Genomic DNA, 21333 nt, shown 5'->3' on the forward strand with positions numbered 1-21333 from the left:
GGCCACACCTTGAGTGCTGTGTCCAGTTCTGGGCCCTCAGTTTAGGAAGGACGTCGAGATGCTTGAGGGCATCCAGAGGAGGCAACAAGGCTGGTGAAGAGTCTGGAACTCTTCAAGTCCTGTGAGGAACAGCTGAAGGAGCTGGGGGTGTTTAGCCTGGAGAAAAGGAGACTCAGGGCTGACTTATCACTCTCTAACTCCCTGAAAGGTGGCTGTGGTCAGGTGGGGGTCGGTCTCTTTCTCCAGACAGCAACTGACAGAATGAGAGGACACAGTCTCAAGCTGTACCAAGGGAAATACAGGTTGAATATTCGGAAAAAGTTTTTAACAGAAAGAGTGATAAAGTACTGGAATGGTCTGCCTGGGGAGGTGGTGGAGTCACTGTCCCTGGGTGTGTTTAAAAAAAAACTGGATGTGGCACTTGGTGCCATTATTTAGTTGAGGTGTTGGGGCATGGATTGGACTTGATGATCTCGGAGGTCTCCTCCAACCTAGGGATTCTGTGAATTCTGTTCAGTTGTGTAGTGAAGCTTATCCAGGATCCTGGCTGCCCAGTCTCCTATGCCTTGTGTCTCAGGAATCTGCAAAAACAACAGAGGTATCTTTGAAGGGCGTCTTCATCTCCCTCATAGGTTCTCTGTGCTGTTTCTTCCCCCTTAAATCAGTCCTTTCAAAATGGCCCTGGAGCTCTTATCCAAGCAAGGATCTTGGGGCAGCTGTCCTTCCAGATGTCCCAGAGAAGCCGATTGAGCGTGGCCCCGCTCCAGCACAGCCTGCCGTGGTGCAGGCATGTAACCAGAAGAGGGAGCAAAGCTGCCGTATTTTAAAAACATGAAAAAAGATGTGAAACAAACAACTCCTCCCAATGCCCCAAATGGTACTGGAAAAAAAAAAAGTCTTGATAGTGGCTTACAAGTAATATCTTTGTGTTATTGAAATGTACTTTACTAAATAATTATGCACTCATGTTTAATATAACATTAACTGACTGTTTCCTTCTCAGCCATATGGAGTATTATTTTTTTTCTGGTGTTTCTTCATGTTTTACAAATCCATTGTATTTATAAAAGCAGCAACGTGTTACTCTGATTTTTAGCTAAAGATAGGCTGAGTTTACTGATTGTTATTTCAACAAGGGTTCTCTGGGTCCTTGCTTGAGTATATCTAAATTTTTTAATAAAAATAAACAATAGAAGATTACAATCAATTAATTCCCCATATAGAGGAATCCACTAGCAAAAAATTTAAAATATAAATTTAAAATAGAATTGACTGAATTTGCAGGTAAAGAATATTATAAGAGACTGCTACTGCACTAGACTTAAGTGATTTACAGTTACAATAATACAAATAATGAATGTAGCTTTGGAGTCAGCTTGAAGAAATCATTTCTGGGGTAAGGAATAATCTACAGTGCACTATTATGTTTTTAATGTTAGTAACAACAATATGAACTGTAGATATGTTGCAGTACTTTTTATTGCTGACCTGATGATTTACATTGAAGTTCTTTTAATGTATTCCAACTGCAGCCTCAGGAAATGAAGTTCAGGGTTTGGGTATTGGGGTTTTTTTGTTTTTTACTTTTTTAGCAGAATGTGTATGTAGTTCAGAAAGAAAGATGAAATCAAAACAATAAATAATTAAGATATATCAGAAATTTTATTGGAACACTCTATTCATTATAAACCATTGTATAAGCCATTAATGAACAAATTATTTATTTTAAAATTTTATAATATTTCTTAACCTTCATTAGTTGATTTGGCACTAATTTGCAAATTATTTTCATATGAAAGTTATGTGTACATATGTGTATGTGTGTTCCTGCCTTTATACTGTCCACACTTTTTCAGCCTTCAGGGCAATGTTCTAAGGAGCTTTTAAGATTTTGAAGGAAAGACAGATCATCAGGTCTCAGATAAATGCCTTGATCTCTAAGGTACAGAAACATTCTGTAAAGTATTCTTTCACTGTATGGAGAAAAAAAAGTAGATCAACTGTTACTGTGAGAAAAGAGGAAGATAAAAGATTATGTCCACAGGTTGGCTGGGGAGGCAGGAGGACTTGTTCTGTATTTGTCAGAAAAAAGACTACATGTGTTCCTGCTTGTTTTTGGGTACTGGATGAGTCTTGTTCCTGTTACATCAGGGTAGGGAAGCATCAACACTGTTTTAATGAGGCACCTGAAGGTTTTTCTGGTGTAGGAACATCAGCAGACTGGCATAAAATCTTGATTGCTGACTTTGTGTCACTTTGAGTTGGCCTTGATGCCATTAGCAGCACACTGGTGCTGCAAGGTGGGACTGGATTCATTCCAGATGCAATTTAGTACGTCTGGGACGATTCATACATCGTGGTTGAAGCCATTTGCTTTCCCCTAGTAGAGGTTTGACACACTGAAAATATTTCTCTCTGTGTGAGCTCTAGAGACTGATGTCTCTTTAATTTTCTTAGGGACCTTGTTTCGTAAAAAGTAAAACTTGCATGCCATGAATTTAGTCTTAATTAATTCTTCTTCTTGCATTCTTAATGCTTGAGTTGAGATCTTGAGTGTATGATTCAAAACTGTTTCTCATCTTTTGACAGTTTATCCCACAGTTTTAATGACTTCTTATTGTGCTGCATTGGTTTAAGAAGCACTAGCCAAATCTACTTTTGACTTATTTTTACAGTAGTTGTCACCATATATTATTAATAACATAATTTCTTTCTGAGCATTCTTCATGTAAAATTAAAAATAGAAAGAAGTTCTGAGTACTTTTCATTTGCAGAAAAAAGATTACGAAATTAAATATGTCCTAATGAAAAAGTGAAGACTTTATGATAACCTAATCAAGTCTAAAACTAGAAATGCACTGATAAAAATTGGTTCCCAGAAATGTTAGGTGCTGAAAAAAAGATAAAAGCTGAAGTGGGTTTAATTAAAAAAAAAAAATACAATCCAGTAAAAGAGAAATCATAGAAAAATGTTTCAAGTGAAGGGTAGTTGTGAGAAACACTATGTCTACAAACACTACTGCTTGTAGTATTGAGAAAAGAAGGGAGGAGGCGAGTATTGGCATAACAAAAATTCTCACTATTAGTATCTGGTATTTTGCTGCATCATCTTGTACTTCTGCAGTTTGCTGCATCATTTCCAATTCAACTGCAACATTCCTGGTGCTAAGCTGGCATGGTTAGAAATTCAGAAAAGCTATATATATACAACTATTCTTCTCATATATTATTTCCACATTTTTAATGTTTTTCATATTAAATATTCTGAACAAAAGTGTAAGAAATGCCGAGGTTGTACTTGACACTGTGTGCTGGAGCACACCACGCCCCCTCTCCCAGGCAGCACGGGTGAGTGTCATTCTCACTGGGAATGGCACAACACCAAGTGTCACCCAGCTGCATCATTCACTGTGGTGGGCAGTGCCCAGGGGTAGGTGCAACAACTCAATCTAAAGAAATAACTGCATCTAAAGATTGTCCATTTCATTCTGGTGGAAAAAATCTGCATCGAGCACCTGTCAAATCCTTCTAGCCCTAAAGATGCATCAGCTGATTGAAATACTCTGACTCAAGAATGCCATATTTTATGTAATCTATATAAGATCTTTTTGTATAAATATTTAATATTTTTTCATCTCTCTTTATACATAAATCAAAGCTGATTATTCACAACTGATGACAGGATGAAATTTATGTTTTGGGAAGTGAGAGTGATAACAGGAGACTGATGATCTAGAAAATGTATGGTTTCTTTCAAAATATTGACTATTTGACCAAAGTTGGCTTTGATTAAAACAAGGGAATAGACAGTGGCCCTTTGCCTTGGGGAAAAAAAGAGATTTTAGAAATGACATTGTGCAAAGTACATTTTTAACTAAACTTATTTGTCTAACCAAGGAGTATATGGGCAACACTGACATTTTGGCACTTTGAATAAGCATCAGCATCTCATGCTAGTTCCCAAACAGAAAGCTGTCCTTTAAGCTCTCCTGAAAAGATATTTTCTCATCTTTGTAAAACACAGAAATGGAAATGAAATTAGAAAATGTTTAAGAAAAGGTCAAATGTTTGGTTAAATCCAATGGGTATATCTATTATCTATTTTTATTTCTCAGATGAAACAATAACCATTATTAGTAAAACTCTTGCAATGTTCTAGAAGTTAGTGAAGCTTTTCACTTGATCTGGAGTACTGCCAAACCCCGTATACTCAATCTAAACGTTATACTTAACTGCTGACAAAACTAAACAGCCATTTGAATTTAATGCTGATATGCCATAAATATAACTGAAGCTGTAGAAAAGAGGTCATTCATTTGGAACCTTTTCTGGAAGTGTCTCTGTGCTTATGCTAAGACTTTCCTCAAAAACATACAGTAACCTGTCTTGCTTTTTGTAATGTTGTTGGTTTTTCTTTTTAAGGTTAACGTGAGGCAAAACTATTTCTTCAAAGAATGATATTTTTATTTGATTTTTATTTCCTCGCTCTTGTCAGTTCAAATGTTATTAACACAGTGTTACTGAGAGGTTTAGCTATTTTCTAGATAGTGAGCTCTCAACTATCAAGATTCAGTAAAGCTTTTCTTTTGATAAGGAACTTTTTTATAATAAGTGATTTTGGTGGCTGAGACAGCTACAGTTTTTAGGTTCAGAGCTAAACCAGGAGCTCTGAAAAGGACTCTGACATAGAGTCAGAGAGAGAGAGAGAGTGTGTCTTCTAAAATTTGCATTAAAATAGCATGGAAATCACTGGACTTCCTGATAGTCTTCAGTATTTAGATTGTTTGTTGTATGTCATGAAAAATTCCTTTGGGTTACTGTATGCCTACTTTTTATCTTATTCTAAGTACAATCTCCACTATTTGACTTGAATTATAGTTAGTGGTGTTTTTTCCAACAGTGACTATTCCTTAAATTAAAAAGTAGTTTTACTGAGGTCATTGAGTTTTTTGATTTGCTAGTTAAGAAGATACTTCTGGACTCATTTGAGAAAAAGAAAGGATAAATGACATCAGTAGATATTTTACTGTGAACTGTGTATATTCACAGAGAAAAAGAAAGGAACACATTCTCGCTAGGAATAATCATATTAAGATTTTATTTCCATAGTTTGGTAACAGAATGTTCTGTTTGACATTTCTCATTTAGTACACAGTACACATGATACTTCAAAGATGATAGAGTCTGTTTGAGCTTGCGTGTCTGTGGTGTCATGAAATCATTACAATGACAATTTTACTTGAACCTACCTTTCTATCAGTTTCAAAAATCAAAGTAGCCTTTTATAGGACAGCAGCCAGTCATGGACTAACAACAGCCACAGAGAAGAAGGCTGCAGTGTGCACACAGATAACACTTTCACAAGTTTACATTTTGAATGTTAGGTATCCAGAAGTTTTCTTGAAAAAGGAAAATAATAATAATAACAATAGTAATAATAATAATAATAATAATAATAATAATAATAATAATAATAATAATAAAGTCATAGGCTAAAATACTTTGTGTCAGTTTACTTTGAATTGGTAAGATTAAAAATGTTTTCCAAATCTGTCATATTGTTCTCCATCACTGGCTCTTCCTGTGACCATAAAAGTGATTACATCTGTGGGCAATGGTTGTGAGGAGCTTCATACTTAATGGGATAAGCAAAATAAGCAGATTCTTAACAGCCCAAAGCAAAAATGGAGTTTTGAGTATGCATCTCTCCTGTTAATTGGTGCAGATTTGGTTTTGCCATGAGATTCCAAAGGGTTTAAACCCGATAATATTTATGCTAATTACCTAGTTTGTCAGAAGATAGAGAATTAAAGTGTAAAAAAAAAAATTCGACAACCTCAAAATGCTAACAGCTCTCAGTTCTAGAGAATGTATTTCTGTGGAGCAGTGTACATGCTTCTTTCTATAGCTCTTTCTCTGTGCAGTTACATCAGAAATGCCAGTTTCAGATACAGGAATAATTGGTGCAAGAGTTCTTATTGAGTAGTTTAATCTGCCCAAATTAAAAACTTAATTTAAATCAAGTTCCAGATTTTGAAAATAAATATGACTTCGTTTTGGTTTAAGAATTGATTGTTAAAAACACTTTTTCAACTTAAATTAGGCATGCGTGGTTGCTTGTTCAGGTTTTTTGTTAGTTTGCTTGCTTGTTTGTTTGTTGATTTGTTTTGTTTGGTTGGTTATTTTTGTTAATTATATCGTTGCATAGACTTTTACCAAAATATTTCTAACTTCCTGTGTAACTTACAGAAACACAATGATAATAAGAATCTATAGTAATAAGCTATATATATACTATAATCTCTCTCTATATATACTATAAGCTATATATATATATACTATAATCTATAGTAATAAGCTACAGAATGTAGAACACTAACTTTTAAAAATGGACCAAATTATTGTGTAAACAAGCCCCTGTTTTTTACGCCATTTGTTAAATATTAAAGACAGCGGAATATTTGACAAGTTACATGGATACTAACTTTTGGATAAGATGTTCTCTTCCAGAATGTTTAAGATGTGTAATAATTCTCTTCACCCCGGGCCTTTAAGAACTAATATAAATTTTATTGTTATTGATAATACATTTGTTTAGATCAAGTTTTCCCAAATGATATTAGGTGTATTATAATGTAAGTTACATAATATTTCTGATTTTTTTTTTTTGATTTACACTAGAAGTTACATGGGAAGACCAGCAGAAAAAGGTGAATGGTACAATAACTGATGACAAACCATTGCCGAAAAAGAAACACCATTCTGAGACAGGTTTGTCAGGGTTTGGAAAACCACATGAAAGCATGAGACTATAAAACCACATTTCATGCTTTTGTAATGCGTGTGTGCTTTATGTACCTTATTTTTTCACTTTGGTGTGAAATATTTAGCATGTAGAGACCATTTAGATTTTATAGTTCTGTTTTAGAATAGCCAAAATAGATCTGCTTTTGTAAGCAATTGTGTTAGAATGCGCATACATTAGAAAAGAAGTGTCCTGGCGCAACATTAGACATAGTTTGCTTTTAGTTTTGAATTTTGTTATGACTTAATATATTTGTGCAAGCCTCAGGAATCCAAGTATAATCTATGCTGATTCTTATTTAGTTGACCAAACCAAGGTATCTATTGCATGTATGGTGGGAAAATCTACAGACTTAAATCTGAAACCTTCTTTTGCCATCACACATGGCAGAAATAATGTTCCAGTGTAATTTTTTATACAAGCTGCAGTTTATATCCTCATACTTGGAAACTCTCAAATCTAAAAAACCTCTTCTTTCCTCCATTCTGTACACAAATAGAATTCTTCTGAAACTAAAAACTGTCATAAACTTACTTTCTCCCCAAATGGCAAGTTCAATTATTCAGCTAGCTTTGTTCCTACAAATGCATAGCAATAAAATGTAAACCTAGTAATAATAACAATGATTATAATAATAGTATTGTTCTGTCTTCATAATCAGAGAATAAAAGGTCCTAATCACATTCATTTATACACTTGCAAAGGGCAAGCACACTTTAAGGAGTAGAGAAGGTAGGGAGGAGAGAAGGAAGGGGAAGGGAAAGGAAAGGGAAATGGGATCTTTATATTGCAGGTTCCATCCTGCACTTAAAGAATGATCCAATCTACTCAAGTGAATGGGATTTTTAAGTTGCAGGAACACCTTAGTTCAGTTTTGTGTTGCAAATAACTCTATTGGGCATATTAGTTGTCTCACTCTAATAAAACCCTTCTCCCAGTCACACAAATTAAAATTTACAGGATTGTGTCACCTCCTAAATTAATAGTGTAATCTCACCTACATAATAATAAATACTGATAATATCCAAATGTTTTGCTGAAGTTCCACTGTTGTGCAGCTGAAAGTGCAAGACTCAGAACTGAAGAAAACCAGGAAATCTGTCTTGATTCTAACCTAGGAATTAGATAACCTATCTGTAAAAATCCAGATGTGCCCTTGCATTTCCTGTTCCCCAACTTTTTGATGCAGAAGTTACAGGATAAAACAAATAAGAGAGACTCTGTTTATAAGAGTCAGGATCAGAATGTGATATATCTTTTTTTACAGCTTTTTAAACTGTTACATGATAGATTCAAAATACAATGTCTACACATCTGCGCTGTTGTCTTTCCAGGGAGAGTCGAGCAGAATAGTGCCTCTGCCCTGACTTTTCCCTTATGTAGTATCTAGGTAGGAACATTAACTCCATCTTCCAGCTGAGGTGGGCTTAGGACTGTGTTCTAGACAGATAACTTATAGTTATTGACAGTACTTTTAGGGCCACCTTCTTCATATTTTAGAAAGAAGTACCATTTTTTAGATGGCTGCTCTTGGGGCATTCTACATTTTGGAACATGAGTAAAATCTTATAATTGAAAGACACAAACAGGCAGAAGGATAGAAATCTGAATCAAATATGAACAACAAGAAGTTCTCACTTTACAGGTGTTCTGTATATTAAAATGGTAGTCATCTGATTTCTATATATTTTTCTGTCTGGAACAGAACCACTGATCTCTAGTCAGAATTGGTTTGAAAAGCCACAGTCACCATTAAAGTCTAGAATAGATACAAAGTTAAGTAAAAGCTGTGTTCTTCACTTAACAGTCCTAAGTCTTTCTGTGAGGGCTGATGCCTAATAAGAGCATAAATTCTGTTTTAATTTACATTATCAGTAAAGTCTTGTAATCAGTAATGCATGGGATGGTGATACATGAGGAAGAAACATTGAGGTGGTTCTGAACAAGCTGCAATGGGCCTCAAATGGCACATCCCCACATTCCTCAGATGCTTTTCTGAACTGAGTCTGTCAAAAAGCTTTATGAACTTCAGTAGTAGGAGTGGAGCAATGCAACTTCCAGGACTGGCATAATCTGCTATGTGTGCACACTGCTGTTCCCTGTAGACATCCCTGTATCATTTCAAAAATTACCTTTCAAGGCATAGCAGTCAGGACATCTAGAAGAAGGTGCCACAACACTGTACTCACATCTGGACGTTGAGCTATATTATATCTATGACCATGATCTAACTGATGCTGCCTGACAGAAGCTACCTAAGGAAGCTTCAAATTCCTTGAACCCTTACAAGATGGGATTTACCCTCTGCACAGGAATGCACTTTCTTTCATCTGAGAATTCTTCAAATGTTCTGTCTGCACAAAAACCAGTGAAGCTATACTAATGAAACTTAGTTCCTGAATGCAGAGGGTGCAATGGAGGCAAGAAGGAATAGGGACACATCATATTCCCCTGTTTTGATTGCCTTTTCATCTGTTGATGAGTTTTCTGATATGACCTGTTATGAAAGCTTATACCGTCTTTAAGTGCAGGTTGTCTGTTAAGAATTTAACCTAACCAATGCCATGGAAATAGCCATGGCAGTAGTACAGCTAAGAAAACCTGGGAGAACAAATAGGCATTGATTACATGAGTACCATGAGCACAGAACTGAGATCTGTGAGCAAATTGTGGAGAAAAGCATGAATAGATAACAAAAGTAATTTCAAACCCCAGAAAAATAACAGTAATACTGTACCTTGTAAAGCATTAATATTCAAGAAATATACATGACTGGAAATGCGATTAGCAAATTTATTGGAGGACAATTGAAGGTCATTAAATAACACAGCAAAATGGTTCTTGTGTTGCAGACTTTTCAATAAAGTTGATGATAAGGTTTCTCTTCCTGAATATCAGAAACCAAAATGATGATTTTTTTTAACAGTGTCTTTAAGCTCTAAGTTCTGATGCAATTTGCAGAATTAGTGTTAACCATATTTCAAAGACTCAATTTTATTTATGTAAATATTTTGAAGGATTGGAAGGGTAAAACTGCAGAATCGTAGGTAAGCATAGCACAAAAATTCAAGCCACGTTTTGAGTGTGTGCCCTTCCTTTAGCTGATGTCAGTACTCTGTCAGAGAATACTGCATTCTAGACACCACTAAATCAAAAAGCAGGAGAAACAGTTACTTGTTCATACCTGAGAATAGTAAGTACCTTCAGCACCCACCACTGCGTCTGAGCTGTAATAGATGGTATTTGAAAGAAAGTGAATAAAACTCTGGTCCTCTAATCAGATTTCATTTTTCAGTGAAAAGAAAAGAAAAAGCAGTACAGCAGGCAAACATTTTCATGTGATTTTGCATTTTTATATATGAGGCCTTAAGAGAAGAAGTTGGAAAAGAGGGTTGTGTGTAGAGAATGTGTCCTGTACTGATCCAGATAAGGCTGGGCAGGATACTGTTTTTCTTAAAAAGCAATTACTTCATCAGTATCATCACTAGTGTCTTTTGAGCTCATCAAGGTAATTAAAATGGGAAAATGACGCAGTTTAGGGTACCAGAGATACTAATTTCTGTTCCATTTCATGATCCAAAATATTGGAAGCTGAATATGGTCTAGCATCCTGTGTCTCCATCCAGAGGTGACAATACAGAAACTGCCTTTGTAGAATAGCAAAGAAGGCAGTATTGGCTTTCCCTGTTTTTCCTACAGAGAGGCAGTAGATTTGATGGCTATTACCTGAAGCCATCTGTAATGGTTTTATTATCACTGGTTGTTGAAAACATTGCAGTGTCACTAAATATCCAATCTTTACAACAGAAACTTTTGATTTCCAAGGAGCAGTTGAAGAACAGAACGGTGAGAAAGTGCTGAACATATATTAATATTGTTGAACAAAAGGACACAGGGTAGTTAAAATGGATTTATAAATCTTGGACTGGAATTAAGTAAAAATTGAGTGTCCTTGTAATTATTTTGGGGAAAGATGTATTTCTGTAATATGGAAGTAAAATAAAGTCTTAGAGAAATCATAGCAATGGTAGGTTAAACACATCAGAAAATATAAAGTTAATGTGTGCTTACAAATGGAGAGTCTTTAGATGTGTAGATTTGCTTTCCATTTAAAGGGAATCATGCTTATTTTCATCTGTGGAACATTTAAGTCTCTCTCCTGGGTAGGACTATGCCATGACACCTACATACACAAAGACTTTCAGAATCTAATGTTATGTAACGAAAACTAATTGTAGCTTATCTATTACCATGAATTCAGTCGTAGTGTGAAAACAGTAGTCCAAAATAATTCAAAATTGTATTTATTTTAATAGAAGTTTGTAGTCAGAATTCATGGTATGAGAGACTGAAAATTATGAAAAGGGAGATATGGTTAGAAATGAGTTGGAAAAGGCAAAGTAATGATAGGACCTAGAGAGAAGTAATTGCCTTCTCAGGATTCATAATAATTCCAGTCCAATGTGTAACTATAATGCATTAATATTTTGGAGTGTTATTATTTTGTCTTTTTCCCCCCTTATAAAATTACCATGTGATCTTTATTCAGAGAAGTAAAACAATAAAAGCTCTGTCTGGATTCTTCATTTAGTTTATCTTTCAAGATTTATGGAAAAGTTATGCAATCTACATGGTTTAATTTGAATTAGAGATTTTGTGATACTGAGAATATTTACAATTTCTTCTGTTATTTTCTGCTGTTGTCTCTACTATCCTTATCTTTGGATAAGAGTTAAGATTTTTCATACTTACTGTCTTTAGCTATTGAAGGATAGTAAAGGATAAGAGTAAGATTTTTCATACTTACTGTCTTTAGCTATTGTGTTTTTTATATAGTGTATATTACATACAGTCTATATTATGTAATTGCAGAATTAAATGTATTGCTTTAGCCTTTCCTGTATTTTCTTGCTATATTTTTGAGTAAAAATGTCAGCATACATCCAGTATACAGATGCTATTTTGTGTGTATATGTTTATGCTTTAAGGTAAAGGACTATAACTAAGAGGGAGCTACCTCATTAAAAAAGTTCAGAAGTGTGGGACAGGCTCTATATCTAGTTGTGGCTTAATGCTTTTGGAGAATATTAAGTAATACTGATTTTATTCACATCTCAATGTAGAAAAATGGCCTTTTTGTCCAAATCTTCTGCTAACAAATATTGGTACTCTCAGCTTTTCTATCTACTCTTGTATATATGTATGCTTAGCATTGCAGTTAGAGTGGTGTCAGGGGATATCTTCCCTGAGGGTTAAATGTATTATATCAGTCTTCAGGTCTAATTTCATCCAGATTGATGACAAAATTTTATGGAACATACAGACTCTATGGAGCATTTCTGTCTTAGAGTCTCTTCTGTGTTTTAAGATGATGCTTATTTGATTGTGCTATTGCAGATCATATTTTGTGAAGAGTGTACAGAAATGAGACTTTACAAATCTGAGATTCTGTTTGCAGTGAAAGATCTTTGGTTCTTAGGAAAAGATAAAAACGAAATTAAGAAAACTCTTGAGGGGAAAAAAAAAGAGTAATTAACTTATGTCTCTCTGTTCTCTGCTGCTTTAAGAATTTTAGTTGGGTGTGTTTGCCGTGTAAAGGTTTTTTGAACACTGAGTTCCTAAATACTTCTCTTTAATGGGTGACGTTGCTTACAATGAGCAGTTCTGTGTCAAAGCATGATAAAAGAGATGGTACTTATTTTGGGCAGGTGTCAGACAAAGTTTTTGTTAACTTTTTATGTTTATTTATTGAGATTTTCATTTGTTTCTAAATCTGTATATAAGAGCCTCCTACATACTACTCTCATACATCGAGATGAACAATTGCTGCAAATGAATGCTAGTTCCACAAAAAAGCAGTAACTACAAAGGGAGACTGACTATTGACTTGATGTAAATTTAATAGAATTGGTGACATTGTTTTATTCTTGCATTTAAATGTATTTCTATCAAAAGGATTACTTTGTAGATTAAAAGCTACAGAAACAGAATTTTCAAACTATTGTTTGAGATTTATGGCATGGCATCTCAATCAGGAGAAAAAGTGATTCACGTAAGTCGTGCTGTTTTAAAATTAATCAGTCTGTTAGTGTACTTTCTTCTTCACATCTTTATTTGAAAGAAGTTGGTGCATTACCGTGCCATGACTTCTACTAATTCTTTAATATTTCCAACAATAAATACAAAAATATTATAATCCATTTATCTCAACAGATGAGGTAGCAGTCGATCAGGTATCCGCAGTGAGATGGCAACTATTATCTTTTTTTCCCCTCTGGCTTCTATTAGAAATATTCTTCTAATATGTTTGATAAGTAAAAATCTAAAACTGAAAAATATTTGTAATTAAGAATGATTTTTGATTGCCACTTTGATATGTAATTTTTTTTTCATAACAAATACTTTGCATGAGGACTTTTAAAAAGGCTATTGTAAAAAAATATTGGTATATGTGACTGCTATGCATGCAAATACTGGTCATTTGATTCTAAAATATTCAAAGAGAGCTTCCTTGCTATTCAGTTGTGTCTGTCTGGCATTATTAGAATACCTTGCATTATCTTACCAGACATATTCCAAGTTTGGAAATTATGTGATTCAATACTTTGAAAATGTATAGAGAAGTATTTCTCTTACTGCAGTATATGTCTCAAAGCTACTCATTCTTATGGATATCAAAAAAATATACTGTGGATTAGTGGGGTCTTGGTAGATACTTTCTAATAACTGGCTTTGCTGTAGTAGGAATGCTCACTTCAGGGCTATACATAAGTAATATAAAATATTTTCAGAACATTTTGAATACTTTTAGCTGTGTTTTGGTGGTGCAAATAACGATTTATTTAGCACTTACAGCAATTATAGCTACATTATTTTAGTATGAGTGTAACATGACATGGAGAAGTAGCTCTTTCTATTTGCTTATTTGTATTTCTTCCAATGGATTCTTTGTACTTGCCCAGATTAAAAAAATATTTATACTCCATTATTGTTTTTTTTTAACATGCAAAGACATAGCAACCTTTGTCAAAACTGACAGCTGCTTTCACACTACATATCTCATATATAGCTCTAATGTGTGTTCATTCTATAAGCAAATTTAATTGCCTAAAAATGCATTCTAGTTATGCATGTTTGAAGCTTCTTGGTTTTGCAACAATTTTGCAAATCTTGGCATTTGCAGTCTTGGCATTTGATAGTAGATTAAAATATAATCTAACACTACAATATAAAATTATTGAAGTATAGAAGACAATGGTTATCGGATAAAATTTGGTGTTGTCTTTAATTTTGTTTTACTGATTTATGTTGCTTATTCTGATTTTGCATTTTTTTCAATGATATTGACTGTAAAATGCTGATAAAATTACAGATATTTTTGTGGTGTCTAAAACTTTCTGGACTTCTTTATCTAGTATCTTCAGCATTAATAATTTATGAGCAGTGTTTTGTGACTCATTGGAAAACTGCATGTTGAAGTTAGACCAAGTTTATAGTTTTTTTTGTTATTTCTGATGATTTTTGAGAGAAAGCATTTGTTCTGCTAGCAACAGTGGCTTCACAGTTCTTTGTAATTATTATTACTTTTCAAGATTAATTCCTCCCATTCCTTTGCTACAAATAGATTTTCAGTACATAGCATGGCACTGTCCCTCAGATGTTTTCCATGTCTAAAATGGCAGTGTGCCTTTGAATGTGAAGTAATAACGTAAGTAATGAGATAGCTGCTTTGGCATTTGACTTGCATGCATTTGTAGTAACTTAGACTTCTGTGAGATGAGACCAGCATTGATTCTGAAAAAGTTTCCTGAACTGACCATGAGAGTTAATAGCTATACATTCTCTTTTCACACATTCTGTATTTTGGTCTTAATAATTTTGCCTTTGGCAGAGCATTACAATAATGCAGTCCTTTCCAGAGTGTGTTATGTGGATTCTGAAATGTCTGAGCTTGTACATACATTTGCAAAAAAAAAAAAAAAAAGAAAAAAAATTATTTTCTGGTTTGGGTATCTGATGTCTGGTTCAGCATAAATTACAATAACTTCATAACTGAAAAATCTAACAATAGAAGTCCCTTGAACATTAAACTGAGTGTTCAGTACTTGAAAGAGAAAAATAATATTTGCGTTCAAGTAGATAACGTTCAAAAAATTGAACAATCATGAACAAAAGTATTTATGCTAGTTAACATACCTTTTACTATCCAGCTTTTTCTTCAGCATCATTACAGGGATTGACTTTGCTGCCAGTTATAACTTTTATTATTTCCTCAGCTTCTATACTAACTCTGTCTTTACTGTTCTTTTCCAACAACAGTAGTTTAACCACTTCTTTCTCAGCTTTCTTTTTTCTTCTAGTGTCTTTTTTTTTTTTTTTCTCCACTTACTAACTCTGCTCTGCAGACTTCTCTCTAAAACAATTTTTGGCCCTTTCCCTCAGTGTCAGTTTTAACCTTCTGAATACATCCTCTCACGCCCATCTCCTTTGTCTATGTCTGTACATTACACGATGTGATCACAGAAGAAGCGGAATCATCAAGGAGAACAAACTCAGGTCTGTCTCTTCTACTGCTTTTCTCTGTGTTATTTTTTTTATTTTACCTTTCTATAGATTTTATCACAGTTCACCTCACATACTTTTCCCTCTCTTCCCCCCGCAATAAACTGGCAAAATATTGTCAAGGTGTAAGAATTTTAGTTTAAGACTCTTATGTAATTTCTATTACTTATGAACTATGAACTCTATAAAAAGTGATGAAAGGTAGCTGATGACAAGCAGGCTATACCTTAAGATTTTAAACTGATTTGAATTTTGTCACATCTGTTCTTATTTCCCATCTCAAATCATCTGAAAATTAGCCTTTAAAGTTCCAGTTAACACATGAAAACAATCTATAATTTGTTTTATCTATGCATTTGAAAACTGCTACAAAAACTGCAGAAACTTCTATAAATAGTCCTTTTTTACTCTGGGAGGATATAATTTCAAAACAGAATAATTTCAGTAAGTTAAATTTCATGCACTGGAATTTCAAACTTAGTGTTTGAATAAAACCTGTTTTGAATAAAGACTGTTTCAATTAGAAGTAGAGTTTTTAGTGAACAAAAGCTCTTTTCTCATGCCAAAAAGTGCAAATCAAAAATTTCTGATAGTATGAGAGCAAGAAGTTAGAACACTGAAGGAGTCCTCACTTAGCTGCATTGTTTATGAGGCTTTTATTTTATATTGTACATAACCTATGGTTTTTCTTCATAACAAATTTTAAGCTGCCATTTTATTGAATTTTCCATGTACTTTATATTGCTGGCAGAGAACTAATATCTATCAAGGCATCCTAGCTCTGAAAATGCAGTATAAATGCAGTATTTGTTCACATTTCCCTGCTTGTTCAGATGTGGTATGTAGAACAACAGCAAAATTCCCCATATTTAATGAAATTAAATTCAGCTATAAAATTTGAATTTTACAATTACTGTGTAAAAGCTTTAATTAATTTCCTGTTTCTCTGCTATTATCCCAACAAATTAGAGAAGCCACTTGGATGCCATTTAGGTTAGCAAATCTGGAGAAGTTTTGGGGTACATTGACTGGACCATTAAATTTAGGTGATACTTAGTGAAACATTTTTGTCCTTTCTCTACTATGACTGGCTCCTTCAGAGCTCAGTTTTACCTTTCGTATTGGTCTTGTCCTAATTAGAGTCAGAGATTATTTTTACAGAATCTTGCAGATGTTATTTGCTGTGGTTTTCATGTTAAACAAATCTCAAGATAGAAATTGTTAAAATTACAGGGTAAAAATAGTTGAGGATGGGTAGGGAAGACAACTGGCAGGGTTTTCTGAAATCACTCTTCTGTAAATCACTACTCTTAGGTATTAATAAATTATGCTGTAGAAAGACTTGAGTTTACTTACCTTGTGCTTATGATTCACTGCCAGTTCCTGTGCAGTGATTCTGAATCTCTTTTATTACAAAAATGAACTTAGGACATTGGTGACCCATTTCCTATCTGTTCTTAATAAAAGCTGTAGGCCTTTTTATTCAAAAACCTTCCGCTGAGTTATTGATTGAATCAATATATTAAATCAGAATATGGAATCAGTCCATATCTCTCTCAGTGCTGGAAGAAATCAGACCTTAAAATGGTCAGAAAATACCATTTATTTACTTCACCTATGTTTCTTGAACATATATAAGTAGGTAATACTCTGTATTATTCATTTTTTTTGACATTGCAGTTCTACAAAACACTACTTAGCTCACAGTGTTAAGTAAATGTGTTAGGCACTGATGAATTTAATTGTTCAGCACACAAATTTAAAAGCGTGATCAGCTCTGCAGTTGCAATAGTTGTTATTACTGCCCTTAATCTCAGGAGAAAATTATTGTGTGTATAGTAACATATTTTCAGACGCATGTTTGAAACAGGTCCTCTTCCATGTTTGCCTTAGTAAGAAATGAGGTTACATGTTTCAGTACAAGGCACTTGGAGCACAGCTAAAAAGAAAGGTTTTATTTCAAAGGCATACTTTAGAACAAAGCATTTTCCCATTGTTTTAGAATTTGTTTTAACAAGTGTGAATCTAGGATTATCACTTTACGGGTTTTCTTAGGAAATTATTTTCACATAATTTATTTACCATGGTTTATTTTTGATGCTACCAAAATTAATGCATTCCAGAGGATTAGCTATTGATTTGCGGTGTTATTAGACCAAGAAGTCTTGTGAAAGCTAAATATCTGAATTTGTTACAATTGTATTGATAGAAAAATGTTGCAATTTCCTCTGTCTGGATATTATAATCTATAATTGTAAAAAATCAAATTTTATTCCTTGAAAAACTTAGATTTTTTATTGAAAAGTTTTATGAAAGTGTGTGCAAAGCTTTTGCTGTAAATTTCAAGCACAAAACATGTTCAGAAAGATAAGAAGCAAAAGTATTTTATTATGAATTTTGTTATCTGACAGCAGTAGAGCTTGATAGCATCCTTAATGATTAAACCCTGTTTTTCTTGGGTGAAGGAAGAGCTTTGCAATACAGGCTTTTCACAAACCTGCTTTGAGATGCAGGGTTTTCATATTTTTCAAATTAATATGTTTCATAGGTTTAGATGTTGTGAAAACTGTTGAGGAGATGTGTGCCTGTTCATAGTCCCATGTCTTCACAAAGAATACTTCCATTCAGGAGAAGTGGAAGTGAGCCATTGTCTGCCCAAGAGCCTTAGTGAGAAGCAGATATCTTTATTTTCATCTCTAAGATGGGAGACACCAACCAGTTATCATCATAGCAAAAATTGCTGGCAATTGCACACTGTGTTCTTCAAACATATGAAATACAGAGAACATTGTTCAGAATTCCAACAATTGATCTAGCTGACTCAAGTGACTGCCCAAAAAATGATCATCAAAACATTGCAAAGGCAGATCCATGCCAGTACAAAGGCAGTCAGTGCACCTGCAGCAGAAATAGTGCTGAGTGAGTAATTCTAAGATGAGAAGGGGTGGCATAGTGATACCCAGGCGTTCTAAATTTTCTAACATGGATGGAAGTTAGAAGATAGTAGGGACTGTTCCATTTCTAAAGGGTGGTGAAAGGCATGGAAATAGATATTGAAGTACTTTTTTTGCAACCTCTGGTGTAAAGCTGTCATGTTAAGAGCAAACAAAGGCTTGATTAGAGTTTTTGTTAATGTTCAGCGTGAAATTCAAATAGACAAGGGCTTTGAAATACGTTTTGTTTTTGGTGCTTTATTATGAAGTTTCTTTGTAATAACACGATGGATGGAAATGAAGCTAGCAAACCCTACTGAGGATGAGTGACCAAATTGAAAGAGCTCATAGAACTGGAGAGTGGAGGGCCAAACAGTGAAAGGATGTGGCAAATTTACTGTAGGAGAAAACAAGGACAAAAAAAATGGCACAGTTCAGTGTTTAAGAAATCAGCTGCAGTAGAAGGCAAGGAGCAGAGAAGGATCACAGGTCTTTTAATTTATTCTTATCTTACAGAACTGTGAGAGATTTTTCAAGTCTTCCAAGAGTGAATCTTCTGTGATATACTTACCCTTTATAAACAGAACATGACACCCCTCTGCTTTTGAGTTATTATTATAGTCAGTATTCTGCAACACACTTTCCTTTAAAGAGCAGGATGACGCCTTGTTCTGTTTCCATTTTCCTTATGTTGAAAAAACATTTCTGGGTAGGATTTGTAACATTTTAGCACAAATATGATTAAATTACTTGTGCATCTGTGAACACTTCTGCGATATTTAGTTTGACAAGCTTATTTAAAATCTGATGCCTTAGATTGTGAAAGAGACATTTAAAACACCGACATCTGTATTTGGTCAACAAAACCCAAAGGGTAAACTCCAAATTCAGTCTAATTTTGTAAACTCTGAATTCAATCTACAGGTACTTAGCACAGTAATAGATGTATCATACTGGATGGCTGGGCAGCTCTTTGTCCTTATTTTTTATTTTGTTTAGAATTAAAGCCAGAAGCCAAAGACTTCTGAAGTAGCCATCTGTACTAAGCCACAAAAATAAAGGCTGATGATCAGTCTGCTGAAGCTAAAACAGTAAATACATCAGATTATGTAATTTAAAATGACAGCATAATTTTGCAAAATGTTTGGTAGTTTAATTTGTAACTATTCTGAGTTCTAAATGCAGGTGATGATTTTGTGTTCCTTGGTTAAACCTTTGACTATCTTTCTAGTTATTGAGATGCTAATGAATATATCTTGCATTCTTCGATGGCTGAAGAATCTCTATTAATACCTGTTAGCTTTTCTGAAAGCAGAGGCACCAAATGTTTATGCCTATGATTGGAAGTGGCTGTATTAGAATGTGAAATTCTCGGTGGTTATGCTGTGCAGTGTACCACTGGTGGGAACTCTGAGATGCATGCTTAGCAAACAGGATGTTGGAAAGGTTTATAATAAGACAGGGCTCAGGTTTTCCTGAAAACAATGAAGAGCTTATAGTGTGGTGGATCTGAATGGATATTTATGATTACAAAATATAAGGGCCCACTGACCACTCAGATATTTTCCTTTCACACTTTCAAAATCCTATTTCATGTCATTTATATAGAGAGGATGTGCCAGAATTCTTGGAAGAAGCAAAATGGGATGTTTTAGCTAATATTTGACTTAAAATGGGATGTTTTGGCTAATATTTGACTTACTACTTCTTTATTCCATGCTTTTTCCACATAGACCTCAGTATTTTATGAAAGCTACCAAAATGTGTGTACACCTTTGTGTGAGGCACAGAAAAACATCACTGGCTACCCTGCAAAAATCACCATGGAAAAGAATCGAGGCAGCATAAAAAAAGGGCTAGCCATAGCCCTAATCATCACTTTAATAAATATGCAAAATAGAACTTTTCCAACTTGCTTAGAAAGATGTTCGTCCTTTACCATCTGCACTGATCTGTACCTAATGATGGAGACCTTAGCTGACCCTGTCAATTTATAAACCCAGGATTGTAGAAATTCTTTAACTTCCCTGTTTAGATTACCACACCATTTTATTCAGTTCTTTTACTAAACACTGCCATGTATTCTGCAAATAATCCAAAGAAACATTGTTAACATGCTTTTAGCATTGTGATAAAAATTTATTTAAGTGGCAAGAAATGTCCCCTGGGTTTTAGTCTTTCTTTAGTGTGTCAAGCTTGAAACCAACAAGAAAAAAAACCAAAAGAAAAAAGCTGTCAAGCAATCCTCAAACAGAAAACAGGAATGTGAAGCCATGTTCCCTGCTAGGAAGCTGACTGGCTGAAATAGTCTTCTTTTGAGCATGCCCTTTTAAGGGAAATAAGTTACATTTAAACAGTAATATTAAGTATCAAGAATATATAAGTAATATTAAGTTGAAGAACCCTTCAACAACCATTAATTATTTTTTCTTTTTATTCAGACTGTGATGTGGATCACAGACTTGGAAAGAACTTGTTTGCTGCAGCAGTACTTTCTTTTTATATTTGCCACAGATCAGAAAAGAAGGCCTGGAGTGAAGTTCAGTAACCATTTATATCACAGCATCTGATACTTTGCTAGACCTGTACCAATTACGCAGTTATATTTTTCACACTGTTGAAACACAGAATGACAAAATTTAGAGTTAATTGCTTAGAGGTAAACTTGGAATTTAATAGCTCAGCGAACAGGAGGAAATGTAATCCTTTGTGTACAAGACCTTTAACTGGCAAGTTTTGATGGTCAAAGCAAATACTTCTACATTTTATGATTTACTTTCAGGAGACAATCTTCTTTCCTTTGCCTGATTTGATAATAGGATGGTGCAGGGGCTTGAGTAGAAGCCATGCAAGGAATGACTGAGGTGACTTGGTCTATTCAGCCTGGAGGAAACTTAGGGAAGACCTTGTGGAAGTTACAACTTCCTAGTGAGGGGAAGAGGAGAGGCAGACACTGATCTCTGTTTGTGGTGCCCAGTCACAGGACCGGAGGGAATGGCCTGAAGCTGTGACAGGGAAGGTTTAGGTTGGATA

General features: G+C 34.4%; 1 protein-coding gene across 35 annotated transcripts in view; it reads left to right on the forward strand.

The window, feature by feature from the left end:
- RIMS2 (regulating synaptic membrane exocytosis 2) overlaps nt 1-21333 on the forward strand; it is a 445269-nt gene that overhangs the window by 325643 nt on the left and 98293 nt on the right. For 7 of the 35 annotated variants that reach the window (XM_041470624.1, XM_041470632.1, XM_041470626.1 and 4 more), the window contains one exon: nt 15329-15361. The exons of 24 other annotated variants lie outside the window; for them this stretch is intronic. In XM_041470624.1, coding sequence (XP_041326558.1) covers nt 15329-15361 — 33 coding nt within the window. Of the gene's footprint in view, nt 1-6681; nt 6772-15319; nt 15362-21333 lie in introns of all 35 variants that reach the window. 4 more of the 35 variants (XM_041470628.1, XM_041470637.1, XM_041470623.1 and 1 more) reach the window with 3 other exon arrangements.

The sequence above is a fragment of the Pyrgilauda ruficollis genome, unplaced genomic scaffold (genome assembly GCF_017590135.1).
Source record: "Pyrgilauda ruficollis isolate IOZ18807 unplaced genomic scaffold, ASM1759013v1 scaffold25, whole genome shotgun sequence".
NCBI classification, from domain to species: domain Eukaryota; kingdom Metazoa; phylum Chordata; class Aves; order Passeriformes; family Passeridae; genus Pyrgilauda; species Pyrgilauda ruficollis.